Raw genomic sequence first — 22,857 nt, forward strand, 5'->3', positions numbered from 1 at the left:
CTCAGAGGGGTCATATGGTGGGTGTTTTAAGTTTAACCTGTAAGAAATTGCCAAACTTCTTCTAAAATGGTGATTCTGTTTTACATTCCCACCAGCAGTGTATGAAAGTTCCAGTTACTACACATCCTTGCCAACCCTTAGTATGGTCAGTCTTTATCATTTGGGACATTATTGTAGGTGGTAGCGTATCGTTAAAGTTTAAATTTGCTTTCCCTTGATAACTGGTGCTAAGCATCTTCTCATGTGCTTAACTGACATTTGTAGAATTGCTCATTTTTAAAAATTGGGTGGTTTTCTTATTATTCAGATTCATAAAGTTCTTCATATGTTCAAGATACAAGTCCTTCATCAAATGGGTGATTTGCAAATATTTTCTCTCAGTATGTGGTTTGCCTTTTCATTTTCATAGCAATGTCTTTTGGTGAGCGTATTTTTTAAAATTTGATGAAGTCCAATCCATCGGTTTTTTTCTTTTATGACTAGGTGTTTTTGGTCCTCTTCATGAAATCTTTGTCTGTTTGAATGTTGCAAATATAATCTATTTTTTTTGTCGAAGCTTTATAATTTTAGTTTTTATGCTTAGAACTATGATTTATCTAAAATTAATTTGAGTGCATGGTGTGATACTAGGGTAAGGGTTCATTTTCCCCCAAGCTTTGTCCAGTTGTTCCAGCACCATTTGTTGAAAAGATACATGTTTCTCTCCTAAATTACATTGATGCCTTTGTTGAAAATCAAGTTGACTATAAACGTGTGAGTTCGTTTCTGAGTTTTCTCCAGTTCTATTGATCTGTTTCGTCTGTCTTTGTACTGATGCCACACTGTCTTGATTGCTATAGCTTTTTTTTCTATTGTAGTAAAATATGCATAACATAAAATTACAATTTTAACCATTTTTAAGTATACATTTCAGTGGCATTAAGTACATTCGCATTTGTTTCTGCATCACCACCATCTAGCTCCAGACCTTTTATTTTCATCCCAAACTGAGAGCGTGTGCCCATCCCCCCTACTGCAGCCCCTGGCAACCAGCATTCTACTGTCTGTCTCTATGAATCTGTCTACTCTAAGTACCTCATGTAAATGGAATCATATAGTTTTTGTCCTTTTGTGACTGGCTTGTTTCATTTAGTCTAAGTGTAGACTTAGTTTTCAAGGTTCATCCATGTTGTAGCATATGTCAGAATTTCCTTCCTTTTCAAGGCTGAATAATATTTGTTTGTATGTATACACCACATTTTGTTTCTTCATTTATTCATCAGTAGGTGCTTGCGTAGCTTCCATGCTTTGCAATTGTGAATAATACTGCTGTGAAGGTGGATATCTAAATAACTGTTGAGTCCCTGCTCTCTGCATTCAGTTCTTTGGGGTTATAAACCTAGAAGTGTGATTGCTGGATCTTCTAATCCATATCCTACACTACAGCCAAAATAATGTCTTTAACACTTAAATCATCTAGACCATGTCTGTGTCTCTGTTTCTCTCCTACGACTTCAGTCCCCTTGTACTGCATTTAGAGTACAACACAATCCAGACTTCTTAGCATGGCTTCTTACCAGGGCACAACACATAACAGGGTGCTGCCTCACCTCCAACCTCATTTCTGCTTCTCTCCCGCTTCTCTCTAAACTCCAGCCAAATAGACCTGCCGTCTTTTTCTTGAGCATCCAGGCTCTTTCCTGTACTAGGACCTTTGCACGTGCTGTTTTCTCCACCACCACACAATCCCACCTCCAAACACAGCTCTTCTTTATCCTTTAGGTTTCAGTATAAATGTTATCTCTTCAGACAGGGCTTCCCTATGACATATTTAAACATGTCACCTATTTATTCTTTCATAGCATCTTTCCAATTTTTCCGAAGTCCTTTATTCGTGTATAAACACATATTTATTTAGTTTGAAAATAACTGACTCCCCCTACCCCTACCCCGCCCCATACCTCAAGCTCCATGGTGGCAGAAACCATAGTAGACCAGCATCTGCTGGTCCCAGCACCGTTGGGAAGGAGTGAACGGTGAGAGACATGTGTAGCCTCACAGAGTAATTGGAAAGAGGACTCTTCTCATAGGATGTATTGCTTTGGCAAGCTTCTAAAAATCAGTCCTATTACTTGGCATTACTTCCATGTGTGTTTAAAATTTAATCCAAATTATTCTCTCATTTGAATTATATGGTGTGACAAATCATTTCATATGATTTAGGGATCAGGTTTAACCTGAAAGTAAGTATAAGGTCAAAGTTGAAACTGTAATAAAATATGTTGGATATTCTGTATGTCTGTAGTATAAAGATTTGGTTTCCGTTTTCACCATTGTTTTCTTCCTTCACAGACTGAGACAACACTTGGACTCAGTTCATACCAACAGAAAAGGTAAGGCAGTAATAGGTATATGTATAAATTTTTTAATATTAAAATATTATGTATTTAGTAAGATACTGACATACTCTTAGGTCTTTCTGGGGGATTCCTGCTCTCCGTTTTCCCCATACTTTTTTGTTGTTGTTGTTGTTGTTGTTTTGTTGTTGTTGTTGTTTGTGTGTGTGTGTGTGCGGTACGCGGGCCTCTCACTGCTGTGGCCTCTTCCGCTGCGCAGCACAGGCTCCGGACGCGCAGGCTCAGCGGCCACGGCTCACGGGCCCAGCTGCTCCGCGGCACGTGGGATCTTCCCGGACCGGGGCACGAACCCGTGTCCCCTGCATCGGCAGGCGGACTCTCAACCACTGCGCCACCAGGGAAGCCCCCCATACTTTTTTTGGTGAGGAGGGAAAACAAATAGTAAATCACATTGTATCATGTATTTCAGGTATTGTGTATGGAAGACCGAGTTTAAATCTGAATTTGCATGTCGTGCGTTGTGTAGCATTCCTTCTGCATCACACGCCAAGGGGTTTACTTGTAGCTGAAACTCCCCTTGCTCTGGAAGAGTTTCGGCTTTACAGCTGCCATTGACCTCTCCCGTGGTCCTCCCCGCTTTTTATGGGCTGAGCAGTGCTGCCTTCCGTTGTCATCAAGGGTCTACCTTCAGGCCCCTGGCAGAGGAAGTTACCGTACAAGGAGGGATGATTCTAATTACAGGAGACCCTAACTGGTTGTCTTGTTGACCCCCCTTGTGTGACACATGAGGACTCTGAGATTCTTAGAACCAAGGGATGTGCTAACAAGGTTAGACCGGCAGGGTCTCAGGTAGTATTCGTTATCTTCTGATCACCAGCCCCATGGTGCGTTCCCTCTGATAGCCTTATATCAGATGTGGGATCCTTCAGTGTTCGCTGTGTTTTCTCCATTTAGCCAGAAGAGCAATACAGAGTTAGTTAAGAATTAGAGGGGAAGCGCTGTGCAAGAGGCCTAGGGGAGCCAGCGGAGGCACATGAAGGAAAGTAGTCATGATAGAGCTTACATGGGAGGGAGGAGAGGTGAGAGTCTGCACAGTGTGCTCTGGGCTGGGGCTGTGGATACACTCCCTGCCTTGAGACCTCTTGAAGGACAGTAGAGACACAGCCTCTGATGAGGTTATAAAGCATATGTGTTGACGAAATGACAGAGGCAGTCTGCTTTCTGAAAGAAGACAGCTCCCTTGAAGAGTATATTATAATCCAGTGATGGAAGCCTCAGGGCTTAGTTGTAGGGGATCAGGTACCTGAGACACATGGTGTCTCACGTTCATCATCAAAACAGTCCGCAAGGCCTAAGGCGGAGCTGAGGTGAAGGTGGCCTCTGACTGCAGCTCCTGGTCTCCACTCCTGGCGGCCTCTCCCAGCTTCTCCTTGGGGGCACCCCCGTTTCTGCTGAGCATTAGAGATTGCTGAGATGGACACTTTGTGGCTGTTGAACTCCTGCAGTCATTTCTGCACCAATTTCTGGCTTCTTACACTCCCCAGTTGTGTAGTCCATTTGCTGCCCTGTGACTTTTCTAGTAAAGCCAAGCGATTCGGCCCCATCTCTTGTATTCCCTACACGTGATCTCCTGAGCGAAAACTCTCATTCTGTGAGTGAAACTTAACCTGCTCCAGGGAAATTTATACCATGAAAAGCCTAGTTACAAAATGATTCTGTAGCTAATGGTGGTGAAGCTAGTCTCTGGCTACCGTTTGGTCCCTCTCCACAACTGCTGCTATCTGCTTCAGCCCCAAGGGCTTCCGGGACATTCTGCAAAGAGAAGAGCTGCTGCTTTCATGACCGCAGGATCATGGGAAGTAAAACTGTGAAAGAATTTTGCAAGATACTCTTTTTTTATATTTCTCTCCTACCTTCTGGTTCACCCTTTCTAATTTGTTTTAATACAGTTATCAATTACATGATAATATTTTGTTTAAAAATATGCCAGCTACATAATATAATGGTGGATAATGTGCACATAGTGTTCCATCAGTGTTTATTTTAGTTGAACACCAAAATGTTATAATGAGTACCAGTAATGATTTAATATTTTGGGACGTGAGGCCACCTTTTATGAATGTCTTTTCCTAGGGTTGTGGAGCCCTGTGGTGGGAGATTAGGAATTCAGGAGACCTGAGTTCTGTGTTCACCAGATGTGTAGCCTGGAGAAAAACTATTGAACTGCTCTGAGCATGACTTTCATTTGCATACTGGGGAAGATCGTTTCTCGGCCTGATATATCTTATATGTGATATAAGGTTATGCATTATATAAGGTTGCTGTAAGGACCAAATGAGAGACTCATTTGGGTAACAGTAGTTTGCAAACATTAAAATGTTACATAAGTTGTGGGTGTTTGTTAATGTATTTGTTCAGTCATTCAGCAAATATTTACTGGAATCTTTACACACACCAGGCATTGTTCTAACAATTAGTGATTCAGTCATTGTGTTTGTTATCTATTGCTGTGTAATAAATTACCTCCAAACCTAGAAGCTTAAAACAGCAGACATTTATTATTTTTCTGTTTCTGTGAGTGAGAAATTTGAGAACAGCTCTGCTAAGTAGTTGTGGCTGAGGCTCTCTCGTGAGATTTCAGCCAAGACATCAACCGAAGCTGCAGTCATCTGAAGGCCTGGGCCCGGTGGGTCCTCTCCAAGATGGCTCCCTCCATACCATTAGCAGAAGGCCTCAGTTCCTTACTGGCTGTTGGCAGGAGACCTTAGTTCTTTGCCATGTGGAACTCTCCGTAGGGCTGCTTGAATGTTCCCGTGTCACAGCAGCTGGAGACCCTAGAGCAGGAGATCCAAGAGAGAGCACAAGGAGGAAGCCACAGTGTCTTTTGTAATCGAGTCACACTGTCACTTCCGCCATATTTTATTCATAGGAAGTTACCCCCAAGGAGAGCAGAATTAAGCCCCCACCTCTTGAAGAGAGGCAGATCGGAGAATCTGTGAACATATTTTAAAACTACCACAGTGCTGGCTGGGCCAGACAGTCAAGACTCCTGCCCTGGTAAAACCTGTGTGCTAATGGGGAAAACAGACGATAAGCCACCAAGTAAATGAACAGAACATCAGCTAGAGAAAGGTCTGGGATAGACAAGACTCCATTGCTTCTTTAGATTTGACCGTAACGAAGGCCTCTCTGAAATGATGTTTCAGCCTACCTGGTGAAAGTCGTAGGGCAGAGCATTTCAGACAGAGGAGCAGCTAGTGCAAAGGTTTGATATTGGGGGCAGTGGTGGTGTCATCATATCATGTCGTTACAAGAGCTGGAAACGTTGGTGTATACAGTTAGGTAAGAAAGATACATGTGTGTATCTGTGTGTGTGTGTGTGTGTGTGTGTGTGTACACAGTGTCCACGAGAAGAACCAGTCTTCTGATCTTTAAGTTTCCTGGTACCTCTAGGTTATAAGCCAAAGACACTGGGCTACGGAGTACTTTTCAAGTTAAGGTGGTTGAGGTTCTTTAATTGACTGTATGGTTTGCTTTTTATTAAGTACAACCATTTTGGTTGCCAACAGTTAACCATAAGCACCTAGAAGATTATGGTTAGAGCCAGAGCTTGCTAATACCTTAATGGCAGATAAAGTCTGCTCACAATTGCAGTGTGTCTAATGTCTGTTATAAATTTTGTGAAAAAGTTAAAGGGAACGTTCTTAAGTTGTTTTTTAAGATTCCATTTGGGTTTATACTTAGCTTTATTTTCTAGCTCTGGAGCTTTTAGCCTCACATGAAGTGACATATATGCAAAAAACAGTACTACTTTGCATAAATCTTGAAGACTGTAGTAATTTTGATGGTAGACTTAAACCCAACCATATCAAATATTATAATAACTGTGAATGGTTTCAACACCAGTTGTCAGACTATATTAAGGAAAGATCTAAGCATATATTGTCTACAAGAAATGTACTATATTTTTCAATTTATATTTAATTTTTTATCATTTGTTTTGAAATAACTTTAGAGGATAGATGCAAAAAGAGTACAAAGAATTCCCATATGTATCCCATGTATATCTTGACCTAGATTGATTCCCCATTTAACATTTTACCACATCTGCTTGATCATTCATAATCTCCCTCTCCACCTCTTCTTTCCTTCTTCTCTCTCTCTCTTCCCTATCTTTCTATATATAGGTATACGTGTATATGTAATTATTTTTCTGAATTTTTTGAGAATCAGTTGTAGACATGATGCTCTTTTATTTTACCCCTAAAAACTTCAGTGTATAGTTCTTATAAATATAAACATTATTTTACAAGCCACAGTAAAATCAGGAAATTAATACCTACATATACTACTTAATCTACAGACCTTATTTTAATTTTGTCAGTTGGTCCTTTAATGACTTTCACTTTAACATGTAAAGAAATTCTTGGTCCAAACTTTTACCTCTCACCCTCACATTTTATTTATTTATTTATTTTAAATTTTATTTTATTTTTCGGCTGTGCCGTGGAGCATGTGGGATCGTAGTTCCCTGACCAGGGATCAAACCCATGCTTCCTGCATTGGGAGCACAGAGTCTTAACCACTGAACCGCCAGGGAAGTCCTTCCCCTCCCATTTTAATTCATTATGTTAAAATTTACACATTTTTTTTATCGTCCATTCAATAGCAAGTTATTGTAATTTATTTTTAATATGTTTGTTTTTTAACTTTTAAACTAGAGTGGTAAGTGAATTATGTATCATCATCACAATATTAGAGAATCTGAGTTTGACTGTATATTTACCATTACCAGTGAGTTTTACACATACATTCATATGTTTTTTTTTTTTTAATGTCAATTAGCATCCTGTTATTTCTGCTTGAAGAACACCCATTAGTACTTCTTGTAAGTCGGAAGTGGCTATGGTGAACCCCCTCAACTTTTGTTTGTTCAGTGAAGTCTTTATCTCTCCTTGATTTCTGAACGACAGCTTTGCTGGGTATAGTATTGTTGTTTGACAGTTATTTTCTTTCAATAGTTTGAATGTCATCCCACTCTCTCTTTGCCTACAAAATTTCTGTTGAGCAATCCACCTGTACAGTACCTTCTCCTTATCTGTGGGGCATACATTCCAGACACTACACTGTTACTGCAGATAGTACCAAACACTATATATATTCTGTTTTTTCCTATACTGACAGTGGGTCACATATACGGCAAGGGTACAGTGGACAAAGGGATGATTCACGTCTCGGGCAGGGCAGAGCAGGACAGCATGAAGTTTCATCCTGCTACTCAGAAGGGTGTGCAGTTTAAAACTTATGTATTTTTTATTTCAGGAATTTTTCATTTAATATTTTCAGACCATGGTTGACCGCGTGTAACTGAAACTACAGAAAGTGAAACCACAGATGAGGGAGGACTAATGTAGTCTTATGGGGTGGGGAGTGGGGTGTTCCTTGTATGTGATGTGTCACTTTTGCTGCTTTCAGAATTCTCTCTTTGTCTTTGACTTTTGACAGTTTAATCATAATGTGTCTCATTGTAGGCCTTTTCAAGTTCAACCTGTGTGGGGTTCTTTGGGCCTCAAACTCTAGATGTCCACTTATCTCCCCACAACACTGGGGGAGCTAGATGTCCACCGTGGGCTCTCTCTTTCCCACCTGAGAAACTGTAGGCGCTAGGGGGCCCTCTCAGTGCAGCGCTGTACCAGCCTGGTAGAGAGGTGATATGACCAGAGTATAGCCATTTCTCTTACCTTTCTAATACAGTTTTGTTTTGTTTTCTTCTTTTTTCCTGCTCTCTGTGGTCCAAGGATGTTCTTGAGCTTCACCCCTGTATTTTTGGATTTTCACAATGGTATCTCAACTATGGGTAGTTGTTGGTTGGTCTTCTTGTGAGGGGGACTGAAGTCAAGAATGACCTATGTCACCATCTTGATGATGTCACTCCCCAAAAGACATCATTGATAACAGGAAAAGGAGGGACAGGGAGAAAATATTCACAGTACATACATTTGACAAAGGACATGTATCTAGAATATATAAAGAACTCTTACAACTCAAAATTAAGACAGACATCCGAGTTAAAATACTTTGAACAGACACTTTGCAAAGGAAGATATCGGATTGGACAGAAAACAAATGAAAAGATGTTCAACATCATTAGTCCTTAGGGAAATGAAAATTTAAGCTAAAATGTATTTATTGAAAAATATTGATATAGGAATAATCTGTATCTTTTGTCTTAAGTCACTATATAGCTGTCTCTGACTTTTTAAAAAGTTTTACTTGTTAAAGTGCTTTTATTCCCCTCTTATTTCTGCTTGCAACGCTTATTGTGGATCAAGCTACAAAAGAGTTGTTCCCAAATGTGAGAGTGTACGTAAAGGTGCCTGTTTCTGGGCTCCATAATAGATGTAAGGAATCAGATTCGAGAGGTGCGGGGCCCTGGAATCTGCATTTCTACAAGCATCCTAGATGATTAAGATGTAGGTAGACCACAAATCATTCATTATGAAATATTGGGCCAAAGAGAACCTTTTGTTTAGGTAGTAATTGCCCGTAGGAAAATATTTTAAATTTCACAGTTTAAACAAATTCCCAAAGCTCCAAGAATGTCTTGTATGCTTCATTTGGGAAGGTCTTGTGTGCTTAATTTCGACCTAACAGTTCACCAAGCAACACAGATTTCATGTATCTCTCCAGTTGTTCCCTCGCTTGAAGTCAGAATAGTCCTTATTCATCTCCTTCTCCCCAAATAAACAGTTAATGTTTTAGTGAAAATAAAATATTGTATTGAAAGTTTCAGAAAAAATACAATCACTGCCGAAAGCATAGAATCATGTATTACTTTTATAATGTCTAAGATTCTGTTTCTTTGAAATTGACAAAGGGCACCATTTTTCATGTTGCTTCTTCCCCAGTTTATTTTTCAACATTATGGATTTGTAGATATTTGCTTTCTGTTAATAAAGCACTAAACAGTGTCATGGCCATTCTAAATAAACAGCAGCCATTTCAATCAGCTGTAGGTATGTGATAGCTATGTTATTGAATTTTTGGTTTTGTTAAAATAAGATTATACCTATGACAGTTTGTGTTGTACCCACTCAAATATTAAATTGGTCCTTAGATATAGATCTGTTGTTTTGAAAATATGCATTTATTTATGAGGGAATTATCTGTTATGTATTGTCCCCTCTATCTCATATTCTGTGAGCATCCTGTAAATGTCATGATAACATTGCTGGACACCACTTCTTTGGAACATTTTATGGGAGGTCTTAGCCCACATAAGGCATGAAAGAGGAAAACAAGGTCTAAGGATTTAAAAGGAAGAAACTGAATTGTTGTTACTTGCAGGTGATCTGTCTACAGAGACAATCCAAGATAGTGATCATTTTAGCAACACATATAATGGCAGGGGAAAATCTAAGAGAATCTATAGACTGTTAGAATTAACTCACCAAAATGCCTGGGTTTAAGATCAGTACCCCCAAATCAGTAACTTTGTAATATAAAGCAATAACCATGTATATCTATCTGCCTACTTGACATCTCCATCTAGATGAGACATCTCAAGTTTAAATGTCTAAAACAATACCCTTGAATCCCTACCCAACTACCCTTCCCCACTTCCAACCCTCTCTTCCATGTCATGACTACGTATCTAGTTTCTCAGGCCAAAATCTTAGAGTTAAGTCATCTTGATGCCTCTCTTCTTTCTCTTACACTCCAAAATCAATCCATCAGCATGATGTCTCTAGCTTCCAAAAATATTCAGAAAAGAGCCACTTCTCACCACCCTCCCTTGCAGTCATCCTGGGCCACAGTGGCTGTCCCCTCCTCTGTGGACAACTGCAGGGCTTTCCTGCTTCACTCTTGGGCTCAGGCAGTCTCTTCCTCATACAGCAGCCAGATTTGACCTTTTAAATGTGTTAGATCATGTTACTTCCTTGCTCAAAGCACTGTAGAGGCTTATTGTTACACTTACAATAAAATCCAGACTTCTGCAAGGAGACCTGGCCTCTGTACCACTCTGATCTCAGCTCCGGTCTCCTCCCCCTCCTTCCTGCACTCTGGCCACTTCAGCCTCCTGGTTCCTCCTCATGCCAAGGACATTCATTCCTGCTTTCTTCCTCCAGATCGCTACCAGTCAGGTCTCAGCCCCAGTGTCCCCCCTCAGAGAGACCTTCTATGTTCCTGCTGTGTTTGATTTGTCTTTATACGTTGGACGTCATCACGTGATGTTTTCTACTTTTGTTTTCCCCATCGGCATGTTAGTGCCGTGAGAACAGGCTCTTTGTTCTCGTGGCCCCAGCCACTAGACAGCCCCCGACATTCGGTATATTTGTGTTGAGTGAACGGGGTGTGCACTGCACTTTTTCCCCTTGCCTGGCCACTTTAACATTTCCACTTGAAATTTGGGGAGTAGACTCTCAGTTCTATGGGAGAAAAAAAACTGTATCTTAATCTCCTTTGTATCTCTAGCATCTAACACAGTCATTGTTTATATATGTGTGAATTTCTGACTTAGACACATTTACTTTATGCATTAAACTTTTTTTTTTTCTTGATTGGATGAATTTATGTAAGTTTGAGTTTCACACCGTTAAAACTGATGAACTGGTCAGTATCTTGTTTTAAAGGAGCTGAAGAGTATCCTCTTTATAGTATGTCTAAGAAGGGCAGAAATCAAGAGGGAGTAGCTTCTGTACCTCTGCCTACATGTGGCAGCTGTCTTGTGAGGAACTGTGCGTTCATTGTCCCAGTGTCTTTAGTTTTGTGCTTTAGTAAAGTATAATCTTACATTTGGTCTTTTCCTTCTCGTGTTTGTCATCTTGAATGTTCAACATATGTAGAAGGATTGTCAGGCAGCACAGAGTAATACTCTTAGTTGGTAAGGCTAAAAACACTTTCATTTTTATTTTTATTTATTTCTTTTTTTAATGTATTTCTTTTTTGCGGTACGCGGGCCTCTCACTGCTGTGGCCTCTCCCGTTGCGGAGCGCAGGCTCCGGACGCGCAGGCGCAGCGGCCACGGCTCACGGGCCCAGCCGCTCCACGGCACGTGGGATCCTCCCGGACCGGGGCACGAACCCGCGTCCCCTGCATCGGCAGGCGGACTCTCAACCACTGCGCCACCAGGGAAACCCCTAAACTCAACCACTGTACCACCAGGGAAACCCCTGAAAACACTTTTAAATGTTATTTTTTTAAGCTCAGTTATTTCACTGCTCAGACTATTTAATCTTTATTGAATTGAGTTAAATCTAGATCTTCTAAATTTTCTGTATGTCCTTGTCTATTTCTGTTGTATTTCCTGAATGAAATTACTATATCATGTGAAGCTTGTGCTCTTTTGAATTGCAGAGGTGATGGAAATAAAGTAGTGTCACAAAATGGGTTTTGCTCTTACATCATTTCTTAAAATACAACAGAAAGATAATCTACTGTTTAGAAACTTTAGTGTCTGAAAGACTTTCTCCCTCTCTCAGTATGTAAACAGATGACTTTAGGTGTGTGGACCTCCTCTCCAAGGTTATTTATACTTTGCATCAGTGTTAGGTCGTGGTGATGTCTAGGAGGTTTGCTTATTCAGGAATCTGTTTTAGTGAGAAGTTCTAGTATCAAGGGGAATAGTTAGAAATGATACTCAAATATTTAGGCCAAGACATCATAGATCAGTATGTTCCAGACTCTCAGATTAAAAAGATATTTCAGTTCTTGGAAATTTCTATCCCCAAATTGACTTTTGTTTAGTTCTTTGACACTCTAGTTACAATGGGATCATGAGTATTTGTCTCTATAAATTGCCTTCCAAGTACAAGTAATTATTTATTGTTCATTGTACATGTATTAAAAATCCAAATGAGACAGTTCCCTGGCAGTGCAGTGGTTGGGACTTGGTGCTTTCACTGCGGTGCCCCAGGTTAAATCCCTGGTTGAGGAAATGAGATCCCTTAAGCCGCGTGGTGTGGCAAAAAAAAAAAAAAAAAAAAAAAAATCCAAATGATCATATTAAGGTATATTGTTATCAATTATATCAACCAAATAAATTTCAACAGTCTATTTGAGCAGTTTCTGTTTTTGCATACCTTTGAATAGGAAAAACACTCCTTTTTTCCCCCCATTTTTTAAAACAAACGTTTATTGATTTCCTCTAATAAAAAAGTAATGCATATTTCTAATATAAGACTCCACTTTTCTTAAAGAAACTTTATCATGACAAAACTCAAGTGTCTGACTTCGGTTTGGGGAAACACGTATGTTGAAGAATTGCTTCTTAGGCTGTTTTCTTTTTACTTACAGTATATCTCTGTACCGGGGTAATTGCAGACCTATACGATTTGAGCCACCAATGCTGGATTTCCATGAACAGTAAGTTTAAAATTTTCAGACCATAGCAATATTATATATATTTTATGCATGCATTTGTCTAGCCTTTTGCCTGTGTTATCTTGTGTGAGAAAGTTACATGTTTTAGTCATCAGGCAAGTAAATAATGTTGAATACAGTTTGAAAATGGGAAGTAAGTATCTATTATGAATCAAACATATAATATTAAATTTTGAAGTTTGAAAAATATCCACATTCTGGAGTCTCTGGTTCAGAGGATCTTATCTTCAGAAGCAGCATTAAACTTAGGGTTACCTTTCTGATTAGCGCTTCATTTCCATTTTTATTATTTAACATTTTTCCTTGTGGATGTAGAAGAATATATTAATTTGTTTGATGTATATGCTTTTAAGGTACAAGCCTTTATACATCATCAAATAAATAATATTATCACCAACCCAGGAGGCCAAACAAAAGCAGATCTTACAGGAAGACAAGGTCCCACCACAGAGCACTTCCTCAAACCATAGTTCTGCTTACCTTCTGCCTCTGGGTCTCAGGTTTTGCACATCTCAGATACACTGAGGGCAAGACAAGTCTTCACCCGTATTTGGTTCCAACCCAGTTTACCAGGTAGGTAAAGGCAACATCTTAAATGATATAACTACTAGAGTAATGCCACTCTGGTAAGTTAACAGAAGAAAAGAAGTTTTTTTTTAATTTTTTTTTTGTTTGTCCTTTTTGTTGTGTTAGTTTCAGGTGTATAGCAAAGTGAATCAGTTTTGCATATACATATATCCACTCTTTTTTAGACTCTTTTCCCATATAGGTCTTTACAAAATATTGAGTAGAGTTCCCTGTGCTATACAGTAGGTCCTTATTAGTTATCTATTTTATATATAGTAGTGTATGTATGTCAATCCCTATCTTCCAATGTATCCCTCCCACTCCTTTACCCCCCCGGTGACCATAAGTTTGTTTTCTATATCTGTGACTCTGTTTTTGTTTTATGAATAAGTTCATTTGTACCATTTTTTTAGATCCCACATATAAGCAGTATCATATGATATTTGTCTTTGTCTGACTTCACTCAGAATGACAATCTCTAGATCCATCCATGTTGCTGCAAATGGCATTATTTCATTCTTTTTTATGGCTGAGTAATATTCCATCGTATATATGTACCACATCTTCTTTATCCATACCTCTGTTGATGGATATTTAGGTTGCTTCCATGTCCTGGCTATTATAAATAGTGCTGCAGTGAACATTGGGGTGCATGTATCTTTTCGAATTATGGTTTTCTCTGGATGTATGCCCAGGAGTGGGATTGCCAAATCGTATGTTAGCTCTACTTTTAGTTTTTTAAGGAACCCCCATAGTGGCTGTACCAATTTACATTCCCACCAACAGTGTAGGAGGGTTTCCTTTTCTCCACACCCTCTCCAGCATTTATTAGAAGAACAGAATTTAAAAGGGAAGTTGGTAGGGGGAGCTGTATGCAAGTTTATTCTGATTCAACAAATGAAAACTGTAATTTTTTTAATATTGTCAAAGTTGTAGTTAACCGTTTTCTACTAGTGAAGACATTAAATTTAAATAATTTCTTTTTCAGTATTTCAGGGTATTTTTAAATTTGGAAGCGTATTAATCTTTTGATTTGAAACCGGGTACCTAAAACTGTTCTTCTACACTAAGATGTTGATGTCAAGTTTTCATTTAGTTTTTACGTGTACCACAGTAGGCAGCCTTGCACTCTTTAACATTCTTTAATTAATTCTGTAATAATTTCTTTACAATCTCAAACCTAGAATAATCAAATATATCAGTTATACTTGCACAAAACCATGGCACAGTAGTCAGCATAAGAAGGGCTATCTGATAACAAGTCCATCTTCTCAGGTGTTTACAGAGATCATGGATTTTTGGGGTGGGGCTGCAGAGAGAGGTTTGTGTGCTTCCTTTTGTACCTATAGATGGAATCAGTCTTTGCAAGTAGTCGTTATGTAAATAGTAAAATTGACTTGTGGGTGTTAAGTTTAAAGACCATAATGTTCAGTTAGGAAATACGTCACTGTTGTTTCCGTCCTATAAAAAGGTTTAGATACGATGTTGAGATGGCAAAAGCATAGAGTTCTTAATCCAGTCACAGTAATATATCACCCATAGTCTCCTTCTGTCAAATGCCGAGATATTTAATGAAGCATGGCATGCATTTTGATCTTTATCAAGAAGGTTCATTATTTTTAAAATAATGATGAGTTCTGTCTCTCTGATGAACTCCAATCTAGGACTATGGCATGGGCCATGTTTATGATGACACCATGAGCCTTGGGGACAGAGGAGATCAGGGTACAGTAGCAGAACTTTAAGTCTAACGTAGTGAATATTCTTAGTTTGAAAAGCTTAGCAGTAACCATTTTAGAGAGATTGTTTCAAAAGTTATATCCAACGTTTTTCACCTCATTTTTTTTTAAGGGAGTTTTGAAAATTTCATGCATCCCCTGAGATAAAGAAATGTTCAAGTGTGCAAAATATCTGAATTGAAATTGGTAATTCCTGTTCCAAATTATCTGTCCCTCAACGCTTTACATAATGAATGCCCCACCCCCAAATAGGAGAAATTGAGATAAGGGCAAGCAAAATTCTGGACTGGTAGTTTTAACCTTTTTTTGGATCATGGTTTTCTTTAAGAACAGATGAAAGCTGTCAGAACCTCTTCCTTTCCCCAAATGCACACACACAGAGTTGCACATACAAATAACATTTTGCACATAGGTTCAAGGGTTTTCTAGCCATCCGCATCAAAGTCCATATCTGGATCCTTAAGCGCTAGTAAAGAATTCCTGTTGTAGGCCACAGATTATTAAATCAACAGTACAAAATTTGCTGGGGTTTTGCCTAATATGCTAGCAGTACATGTTCACTCTGGTAAACCTAGAAAATGCCTATCAAGAGAAAGAAGTAAATATTTACCAGTAATCCAGCCACCCAGAAGCATAAACATTGAACTTCTATCCTTCAAGTCCTTTTTCTGTGTATCTGTATTTATTTATTGAGTTACAAAGATATAACAGTATTTTCTGACCATAAACTATTTTATAACCTGCTTTCTTTTTTAAAAAATAAATTTATTTATTTATTTATTATTGGCTGCATTGGGTCTTCGTTGCTGCACATGGGCTTTCTCTAGTTGCGGTGAGCGGGGGCTACTCTTCGTTGTGGTGCGTGGGCTTCTCATTGCGGTGGCTTCTCTTGTTGCAGAGCACAGGCTCTAGGCACGCAGGCTTCAGTAGTTTTGGCACATGGGCTCAGTAGTTGTGGCTTGTGGGCTCTAGAGCGCAAGCTCAGTAGTTGTGGCTCACAGGTTCTAGACAAGAGGCTAAGTAGTTGTGGCGCATGGGCGTAGTTGCTCCAAGACATGTGGGATCTTCCTGGACCAGGGATTGAACCCATGTCCCCTGCATTGGCAGGTGGATTCTTTTTTTTTTTTTTTTTTTTTTTTTGTAATCTTTATTGGAGTATAATTGCTTTACAATGTTGTGTTAGTTCCTGCTGTATAACAAGTGAATCAGCTATATGTACACATATATCCCCATATCCCCTCCCTTTTGCCTCTCCCTCCCACCCTCCCCATCCCACCCCTCTAGGTGGTCACAAAGCAATGAGCTGATCTCCCTGTGCTATGCGGCTGCTTCCCACTAGCTATCTATTTTACATTTGGTAGTGTATATATGTACATGCCACTCTCTCACTTCGTCCCAACTTACCCTTCCCCCTCCCTGTGTCCTCAAGTGCATTCTGTACGTTTGCGTCTTTATTCCTGGCAGGTGGATTCTTAACCAGGCTCCACCAGGGAAGTCCCTAACCTGCTTTCTAAACATATATACTGTGCATTTTTTTATTCCATAGAATTTTCTGTTACATTATTTTGTGGTATCAAAGAACAGCAAATTGTATGGATATATTTTTTAAATTCATTTTTTGTTTTAAACTCTTTGTTCTTATAATCAGTGCTGAAACTAATGCTTTAAGCACAACTATGACTAGTTCCTCAGGAGAGTCCAAAAAAATGGAATTAGGAGGTGAAAGGATATGCAGAATGTAAAACATTTTTAGTTAATATTTAGGCTAGAGAGTAATTAGGTGTCATGTACAAGGAGCACTGATAGGAATCAATGAATTAATCTACGACTGGAGAGGATGATATGCTAAAGATGTGCGAACAGACAGATGCACTCCAGTACAGACGAGGGTTGGGTTATACGATGAACAAAATCGTTTGAAGCAGAGTGTGAGCTCTTGGTTACAGCACAGAAAAGGGGTAGCTGAGTTAGACTGGACTGTTCCCCAAAGCAGCAAATTTATATGCTGCTGCAAAAGAGCGGAAACAAAAGGAAAAAAAAATTACCCTTAATTTAAACTTTTCTGTGTCCAGCCTGAGAACACTGAACAGGGTTTGTTTTTATCTCATAAAGGTAGAAGTGGATCTATAGAAGTAGGAGTTGGGAGCAGATGTGAACACATGTATTAGGGTTCAATCAGAGGAACAGATCCAGTCAGATTTGTGTGTGTGTGTGTGTGTGTGTGTTTGGGAGCTGGTTAAGCAAGCCCAAAGTGTACAGGGGCAGGCACTCAGGAAGGGAAAATTGCAAGCAGGCTGGAGCCTCAAGGGCAGGACCTGAATATTGATGTCCACGGACAGGCACTTGGGGAGGATCCCAAGGAAACAGGGCAATCTCACATCCAGCTGTCGTTGGGAGTCTCTTAGCTCAGATGATGGCCAAACTCTCTTTGAAAGCTCCAGGCATGTTATACATACTTTAAGAGGCTCCTCTCCAAAAAGAATTTTTCATGGAAGGTTTCATGCAGTCATACAGAAAAATAGAACAGATAGTGAATATATTCTTAAACTAAATTCAATAATTAAAAATTTTGCCATATTCATATTTTTGTTGATTTTTTAACTCATTTGTAGAAGACATAATGACATTTCATGTCTACATTCTGCATAAGTACAGTACCATTATTGGTATTGTAAGAAAATTAACAGTAATTACAGAGTGCCGTAATCCCTCTCTTTGGTTCAGTGCTGTCATTGTTTGGTTCTCAGTGATAGAAATCTAACTGAAAGGAGTTGAGCAAAAATCAGGATATACTAGAAGGAATTCCGAGGACTGTAATATATTTGCAGAAAGTTCAGAGTTGCAGTGGGACCTGGGAACAACAGGATGCACGTTATCCAGCACCGCTAGGCCTCCCCCCGCCCCATCTCTTATCTCTGCCCCACTTGCTGGTGGCTTCTTCTCTCCCACTGCCCATATCTTTTCCCTACAATGATGAGAGCAAACCTACTGACTGTTCAGACCCACATTCTCTAGCCTCCCTCCCTCGGGGAATAATAGCTTCTTTTACTTTAGTTGGAAAAATCTCAGAGTAGTGCAGTCATCACCCTGGCTTAGCCACCTCACCACTCAGATAAGGACGGTGTTTGGTAGTGGACGTGTCTTCCAGGGGGTGTCTCTGTAATTACCATGGTTTCACCCAGAGAAAGGAAAGTCGTGCAGTGGGCAGGAGCTCCAGTTGAAGCCCGTTACAACCTCCCCGGCCCGTTGAACCCCCGATGACCTTCAGTCCTCTGTAAAGCACGCCCTCCCCAGCCTGCCTAGCAGAGGCGGAAACCGCCTCCCTCCCTGCTTCCACGGTGTGGTGGTCACTCCACAGAGCTGGGGTGGATCCACACCCAAAATTTGATTTAGGTGTCAAGACTGATTCACACACCAAGAAGGGCTGAAATTTATTATCCTCACATAGTGAAGCTTTCTGGGGAGAGCGGGGAGGGCTCCCAAGGTCTGAAAAACGGCTCGAGAGAGCAGAGAAAGGAAACTGGCTTGGCTCTTATACTTACGCGGTGAGGCTGGGCAGGCTTGCATGGTCTGAACTTCTTAGTAGATGGGAGAGAGTGTGCAGGCTTCCCTGTGGGCTTGCCCAGATGTGGGGCATAAGGTGAGGGGACATTGTGGGGCTTGAAAACTGTCAGCAATGAGACATCAAAACTGAAATTGGGTTCTTCATCACACCTGACATCCTCTACTAACTTCTGTCAGTGCTGGTTATTGCTCTGATCGTTTCTTTTGACGTCCGCTTCCCTACTAGACCCGACTATCAAGATAAATACACAGTATTTATCTTTACATATCTGGCACGTATTTCACACTTAACACATGCCGTACATTGTCTTTAAGTCCAGCAAGATTACCTGCTGATTTCTTCTGCTACAGTAAAATTCGTTTTGCATTTTCAAGTGTTTTTGCAGCACTTCATTAAACATTTGCTATACCTTTTCTTCTTGATCCAGTAATGTACTGATTTAATTAATGCCCATGCTGTAAATGTTTCATCAGCTTCATATGTCTAGGAGTAATTTTAGGACTTGAGAAGTAGCCTTAACAGAACACTTCATAATATTTTTTTTTCCAGAAATTGTAAGTAATCAGAAATCATTGCTCACTGTACCTTGACTTATGCACTGAAGTTTTGCCTGTGTTTTCTGTGAACTACTTCTACTGCTTGTGGTCCTTTTTGCTAAACCAGAAGCCATTCTTAATTTTACAACACCCTTTGCAGTAACTGGAAGAACTTTTGAGTCAGATGAAATTTATCACTCCAGGTTGCATTCAGTTGCCAACCAGGGTCTCCAAGACCGTTTCCTGTCCTTTAGCAAGGATGCGGTTCTAGTTCTGTGGCTGCTTTCTAAACCTCCGTGGCCTGACTCCTCTCACTATGCTGGCCGTCCCTACCGCCCTCTAGAATGTCTTTGATGTTTGATCAAATTAACTTTCTTGAGAAATAGGCTTTCTTTGTTTGCATCCATTTTGTTTAAATTTATTCTTTGGCTCTACTTTTTTGCCCTTTCCCTCTCCCTCCGCCCTTCTTTTCTTCCCCCCCTTCCCCCTCTCTCTCTGTAGCAGTCAGCCTGGAGCAATCTTGGGCCTGACCACCACCTTCCCCCCCACACCCCACACCCCCACCCCCCCGCTTTACTCACCCCCCGCAGTTATTTATGCCAGTGCAGTTAAATATTTTTCTGTTTCCATAACAACTCCTTTTTTCAAACATTTATTGCAGATTTAAAAGATTCTTTGGGTGGGAACTTGTTTTACTGTGTTCTTTGGTTTATATAATAAGTGCAGAAAATCTTGATTTCAAATCTAAAAGTTTTTTATTATTTTTTTAACATCTTTATTTGAGTATAGTGTGTTAGTGTCTCCTAAATCTAAAAGTTTAAAACAGAGACTTAATGGCTTTTAAAAAAGTGGACATTGAATAAACTTGTTAAAACTGGAGGTGTTTATTGTCAGGTTCAGTTGATGAGAGGCATTTCTCCCTAATCGCTTTTTGGTATTCCAAGAAAATCAAGCAGGCCCTCTTTCCTAAAGGGACGTTTGGTGCTTTTTAGCTTTCCAATTTCTAACTGTTCAACCAACACTCCAGCGCAGCCCTCAGTCTCTAAAATGTGTTTGAGACGATGGTCAGATTTTGTGGTAATCGAGTGGTCAGAGTACCGCGTATTGATTTGGCCCGAATTCCTGCCAAAAGCTGTGTTTAATATACTGCTGTGTCACTGTCATTCACAAAGTTTGCCTGAGGGCAGCTACTCAGCCATTTCTTCAGCTGTTTCGTGGCACTGCATTGTCATCGTTGTGTGGCTAGAAAACTTGCCATTGACCACAAAATTGCCACTTACTTTCCAAGCTGGTCTCTAACTCAGGAGTGCTTCTTCCTAATTCTTTTGAGCCTCAGACTCTTATGAAATATGGATAGTTAGTCAGAGCTCTGCTCTTGACAGCACAGAGAACAGCTGTATATCTCAGCTTGGTTTATCTATAAATAATTCACACTAACCCCCTGGGCCCTCCTTCTGTCTTTGGAGCAGCTGATAATGGAAACAAACTGGACCAGCGCTAGCAGGCATTTGAAAATCTTTGTCTTTATTTTTAAATCTTACCTGTCTAGCCAAGCAGTCACACATAATGCTTATGACAGGCAGGATTCTAAGATGGTCCCCGGATTCCTGGCCCCTAAGGTGCACATACACCTTCTCCCAATTGTATTGAATCAAACACTAATCTAGATGTTGCTGTAGAATTTTCAAAGAATTTTGAAAATGTAATTAAGGTCCCAAATCAGTGGACCCTTAAGATAGGGAGGTAATCTGGGCACCTGACCTAATCACAGGAGCCCTCTACATCTGGCTGTGGCAGTCAGAGACAGAAATGTCGGAGATTTGAAGCATGAGAGGTATTTGATGCAAGGGAGTTACTTTGTGTTGGTTTTGGAAAGGGCAGGGGCCATATGGCAAGAGGCTGAGAGCAGCCTAAACGTTGCCAGAAACCTGCATGAGCTCATTAGAAGGGGACTTGGAGCCGTGATGTGTGAGACCCTGAGCAGACACGCCAGTCATGCTGTGCCTGGACTTCTACTGTACAGAACTGCGAGGTGATAAATGGGCATGGCTTTACCAGCCTCTCGGTGTGTGGTACTTTGTTAGGCAGCATAGAAAACTGATGCACTGCTTATTGATTGACAAGTAAATTTGTATTGGGACTTGAGCATAGTTTTCCATGGTTCAGTGTGACTTCTCTCCTCAGTCTTCCACTTTGCCAAGGGAACTGAGGAGAGGGAGAGGCAGGGGAAGCTGTTTGTATGAGGTCTGTAAGCTGGTCCATCCAAGGAGACCTCCCTCTGCTTCCATGGCGTGGACCATCTGGAACTGCAGGAAGCCTGCTCTGTGTGTGCATGAGTGACTGGAATAGCCTGCTGATGCTTTCCCTCAGTTCTTGTTACTCCAGACTTCTCTCAGCAACCTAAGTAGATGACCCTTCTCCAAGGGTTCATTTCCAGAGGGTGTGGCTTAGGGTCTTTCCTCTTTGATCCCTAGAAGAAAGGGTAAGGCCAGCCTCGCCAGCATTGCAAACCAAGCTTTCTGATCCACCCCTGCTTCCAGGCTCCTAGAACCTCCAGGCTTGTTTCCTTACCCCAGAGCCCTCTCCTGTAGCAGGCCATCTTCAGTCCTGTCTTCTTCAAGGATCCCCCAGAGTACCTGTCTGTCTTATACCCTGTCTTCTTTATCTAAACTGAGATTGATTGCATTGAGGTCACTGGAGGAAAAACATTAAGAACAAATTCATAGGGAGGAGAAACACTGGTTGCTAGGTAGCCTATGGGACATTTGAATTGTAAAAGAGCATGTTTGTTGAAAAAAGCACATAATCGGTGAACTTACAGGGTGGAAGGAGCACATTTTTATTTCTGTGTACTGTTATTCTACTTATATGTGTATAAAGCTTGAGGAAGAAGAGTTTTATCTTCCATATTGTCTTCGTAAAGCTTCTTCCTGCAGCATCATGGCCATAGTTTAAAGTCCCAGCTGGGTCTGTACCTACTTCCCTAATTATTTTGTGGTCCGGTGACCCTACCTGAGATTGATGAGCCTGTTGGTTAAGAGGTCTAGCTCCTGAGAAAGTCTCTACCTGCGCAAGAGGAAGTGCACGCACTGACGGCTCCTGAGGGCACTCAGCTTCCTGCCTCCTAATCCTAAATGCGTTGTTGCAGACCTGCCTCTGGATGCCCCTCTGTCCCTTCCTCAGGGCCCAAGCCTCGGTTCACCTTTGGGATTTTTCCTCACAGCTGAACTGTAAGCCACAGAAAGATTTTGAGCTTCCTGATGGCTGGGCTGTAAGCCACGGAGCAGTTTTGGACCAGGTTTTTGCTTCCCTGCAAAGCAGGAAACTCATCTGTGGGATCCTGCCTCTCAAGGGCAGTCTGTGGGTACAGCCTCTTAGTGCTATGCTCTAATGCTGCAGAATCACCTGCTCTCTGCTGAGAGACTTTAAGGGAGTTCATCTTCTCTACAGCCTTCCCGCTTCTGGCAAGAGCTGGTGGCATCTGCAGTGATGAGCTCTCAGAAGGGGAGTATGTCTTGGTTTAAGCCTTAGAGGCACCAGAAGACATTGAACCTCAGCAACAACAAAACTTCATGTCAGCATTATAAAGAAATTCTCAGATGGTGTGTAAAATAAAAAGCAGCACAACCCATTTTCAAAACCTTAAAAATGTGTTAAATGTTTACAAAAGACAGTGAAGAGTTCTTATTTATATAGTTTGTGGACCTTACGCATATGAACTTGACTTTTTT

The 22,857-nt window shown here is 40.6% G+C and overlaps 1 protein-coding gene across 4 annotated transcripts in view; it reads left to right on the forward strand.

Moving 5' to 3' along the window:
• Positions 1-22,857, forward strand: part of TMEM131 (transmembrane protein 131) — a 189,768-nt gene that overhangs the window by 61,743 nt on the left and 105,168 nt on the right. For all 4 annotated transcript variants that reach the window (XM_059078456.2, XM_067007149.1, XM_059078457.2 and 1 more), the window contains exons 3-4: positions 2,332-2,372; positions 12,633-12,701. In XM_059078456.2, coding sequence (XP_058934439.1) covers positions 2,332-2,372; positions 12,633-12,701 — 110 coding nt within the window. The remainder of the gene's footprint in view (positions 1-2,331; positions 2,373-12,632; positions 12,702-22,857) is intronic.

The sequence above is a fragment of the Kogia breviceps genome, chromosome 11 (genome assembly GCF_026419965.1).
Source record: "Kogia breviceps isolate mKogBre1 chromosome 11, mKogBre1 haplotype 1, whole genome shotgun sequence".
Classification (NCBI taxonomy): domain Eukaryota; kingdom Metazoa; phylum Chordata; class Mammalia; order Artiodactyla; family Physeteridae; genus Kogia; species Kogia breviceps.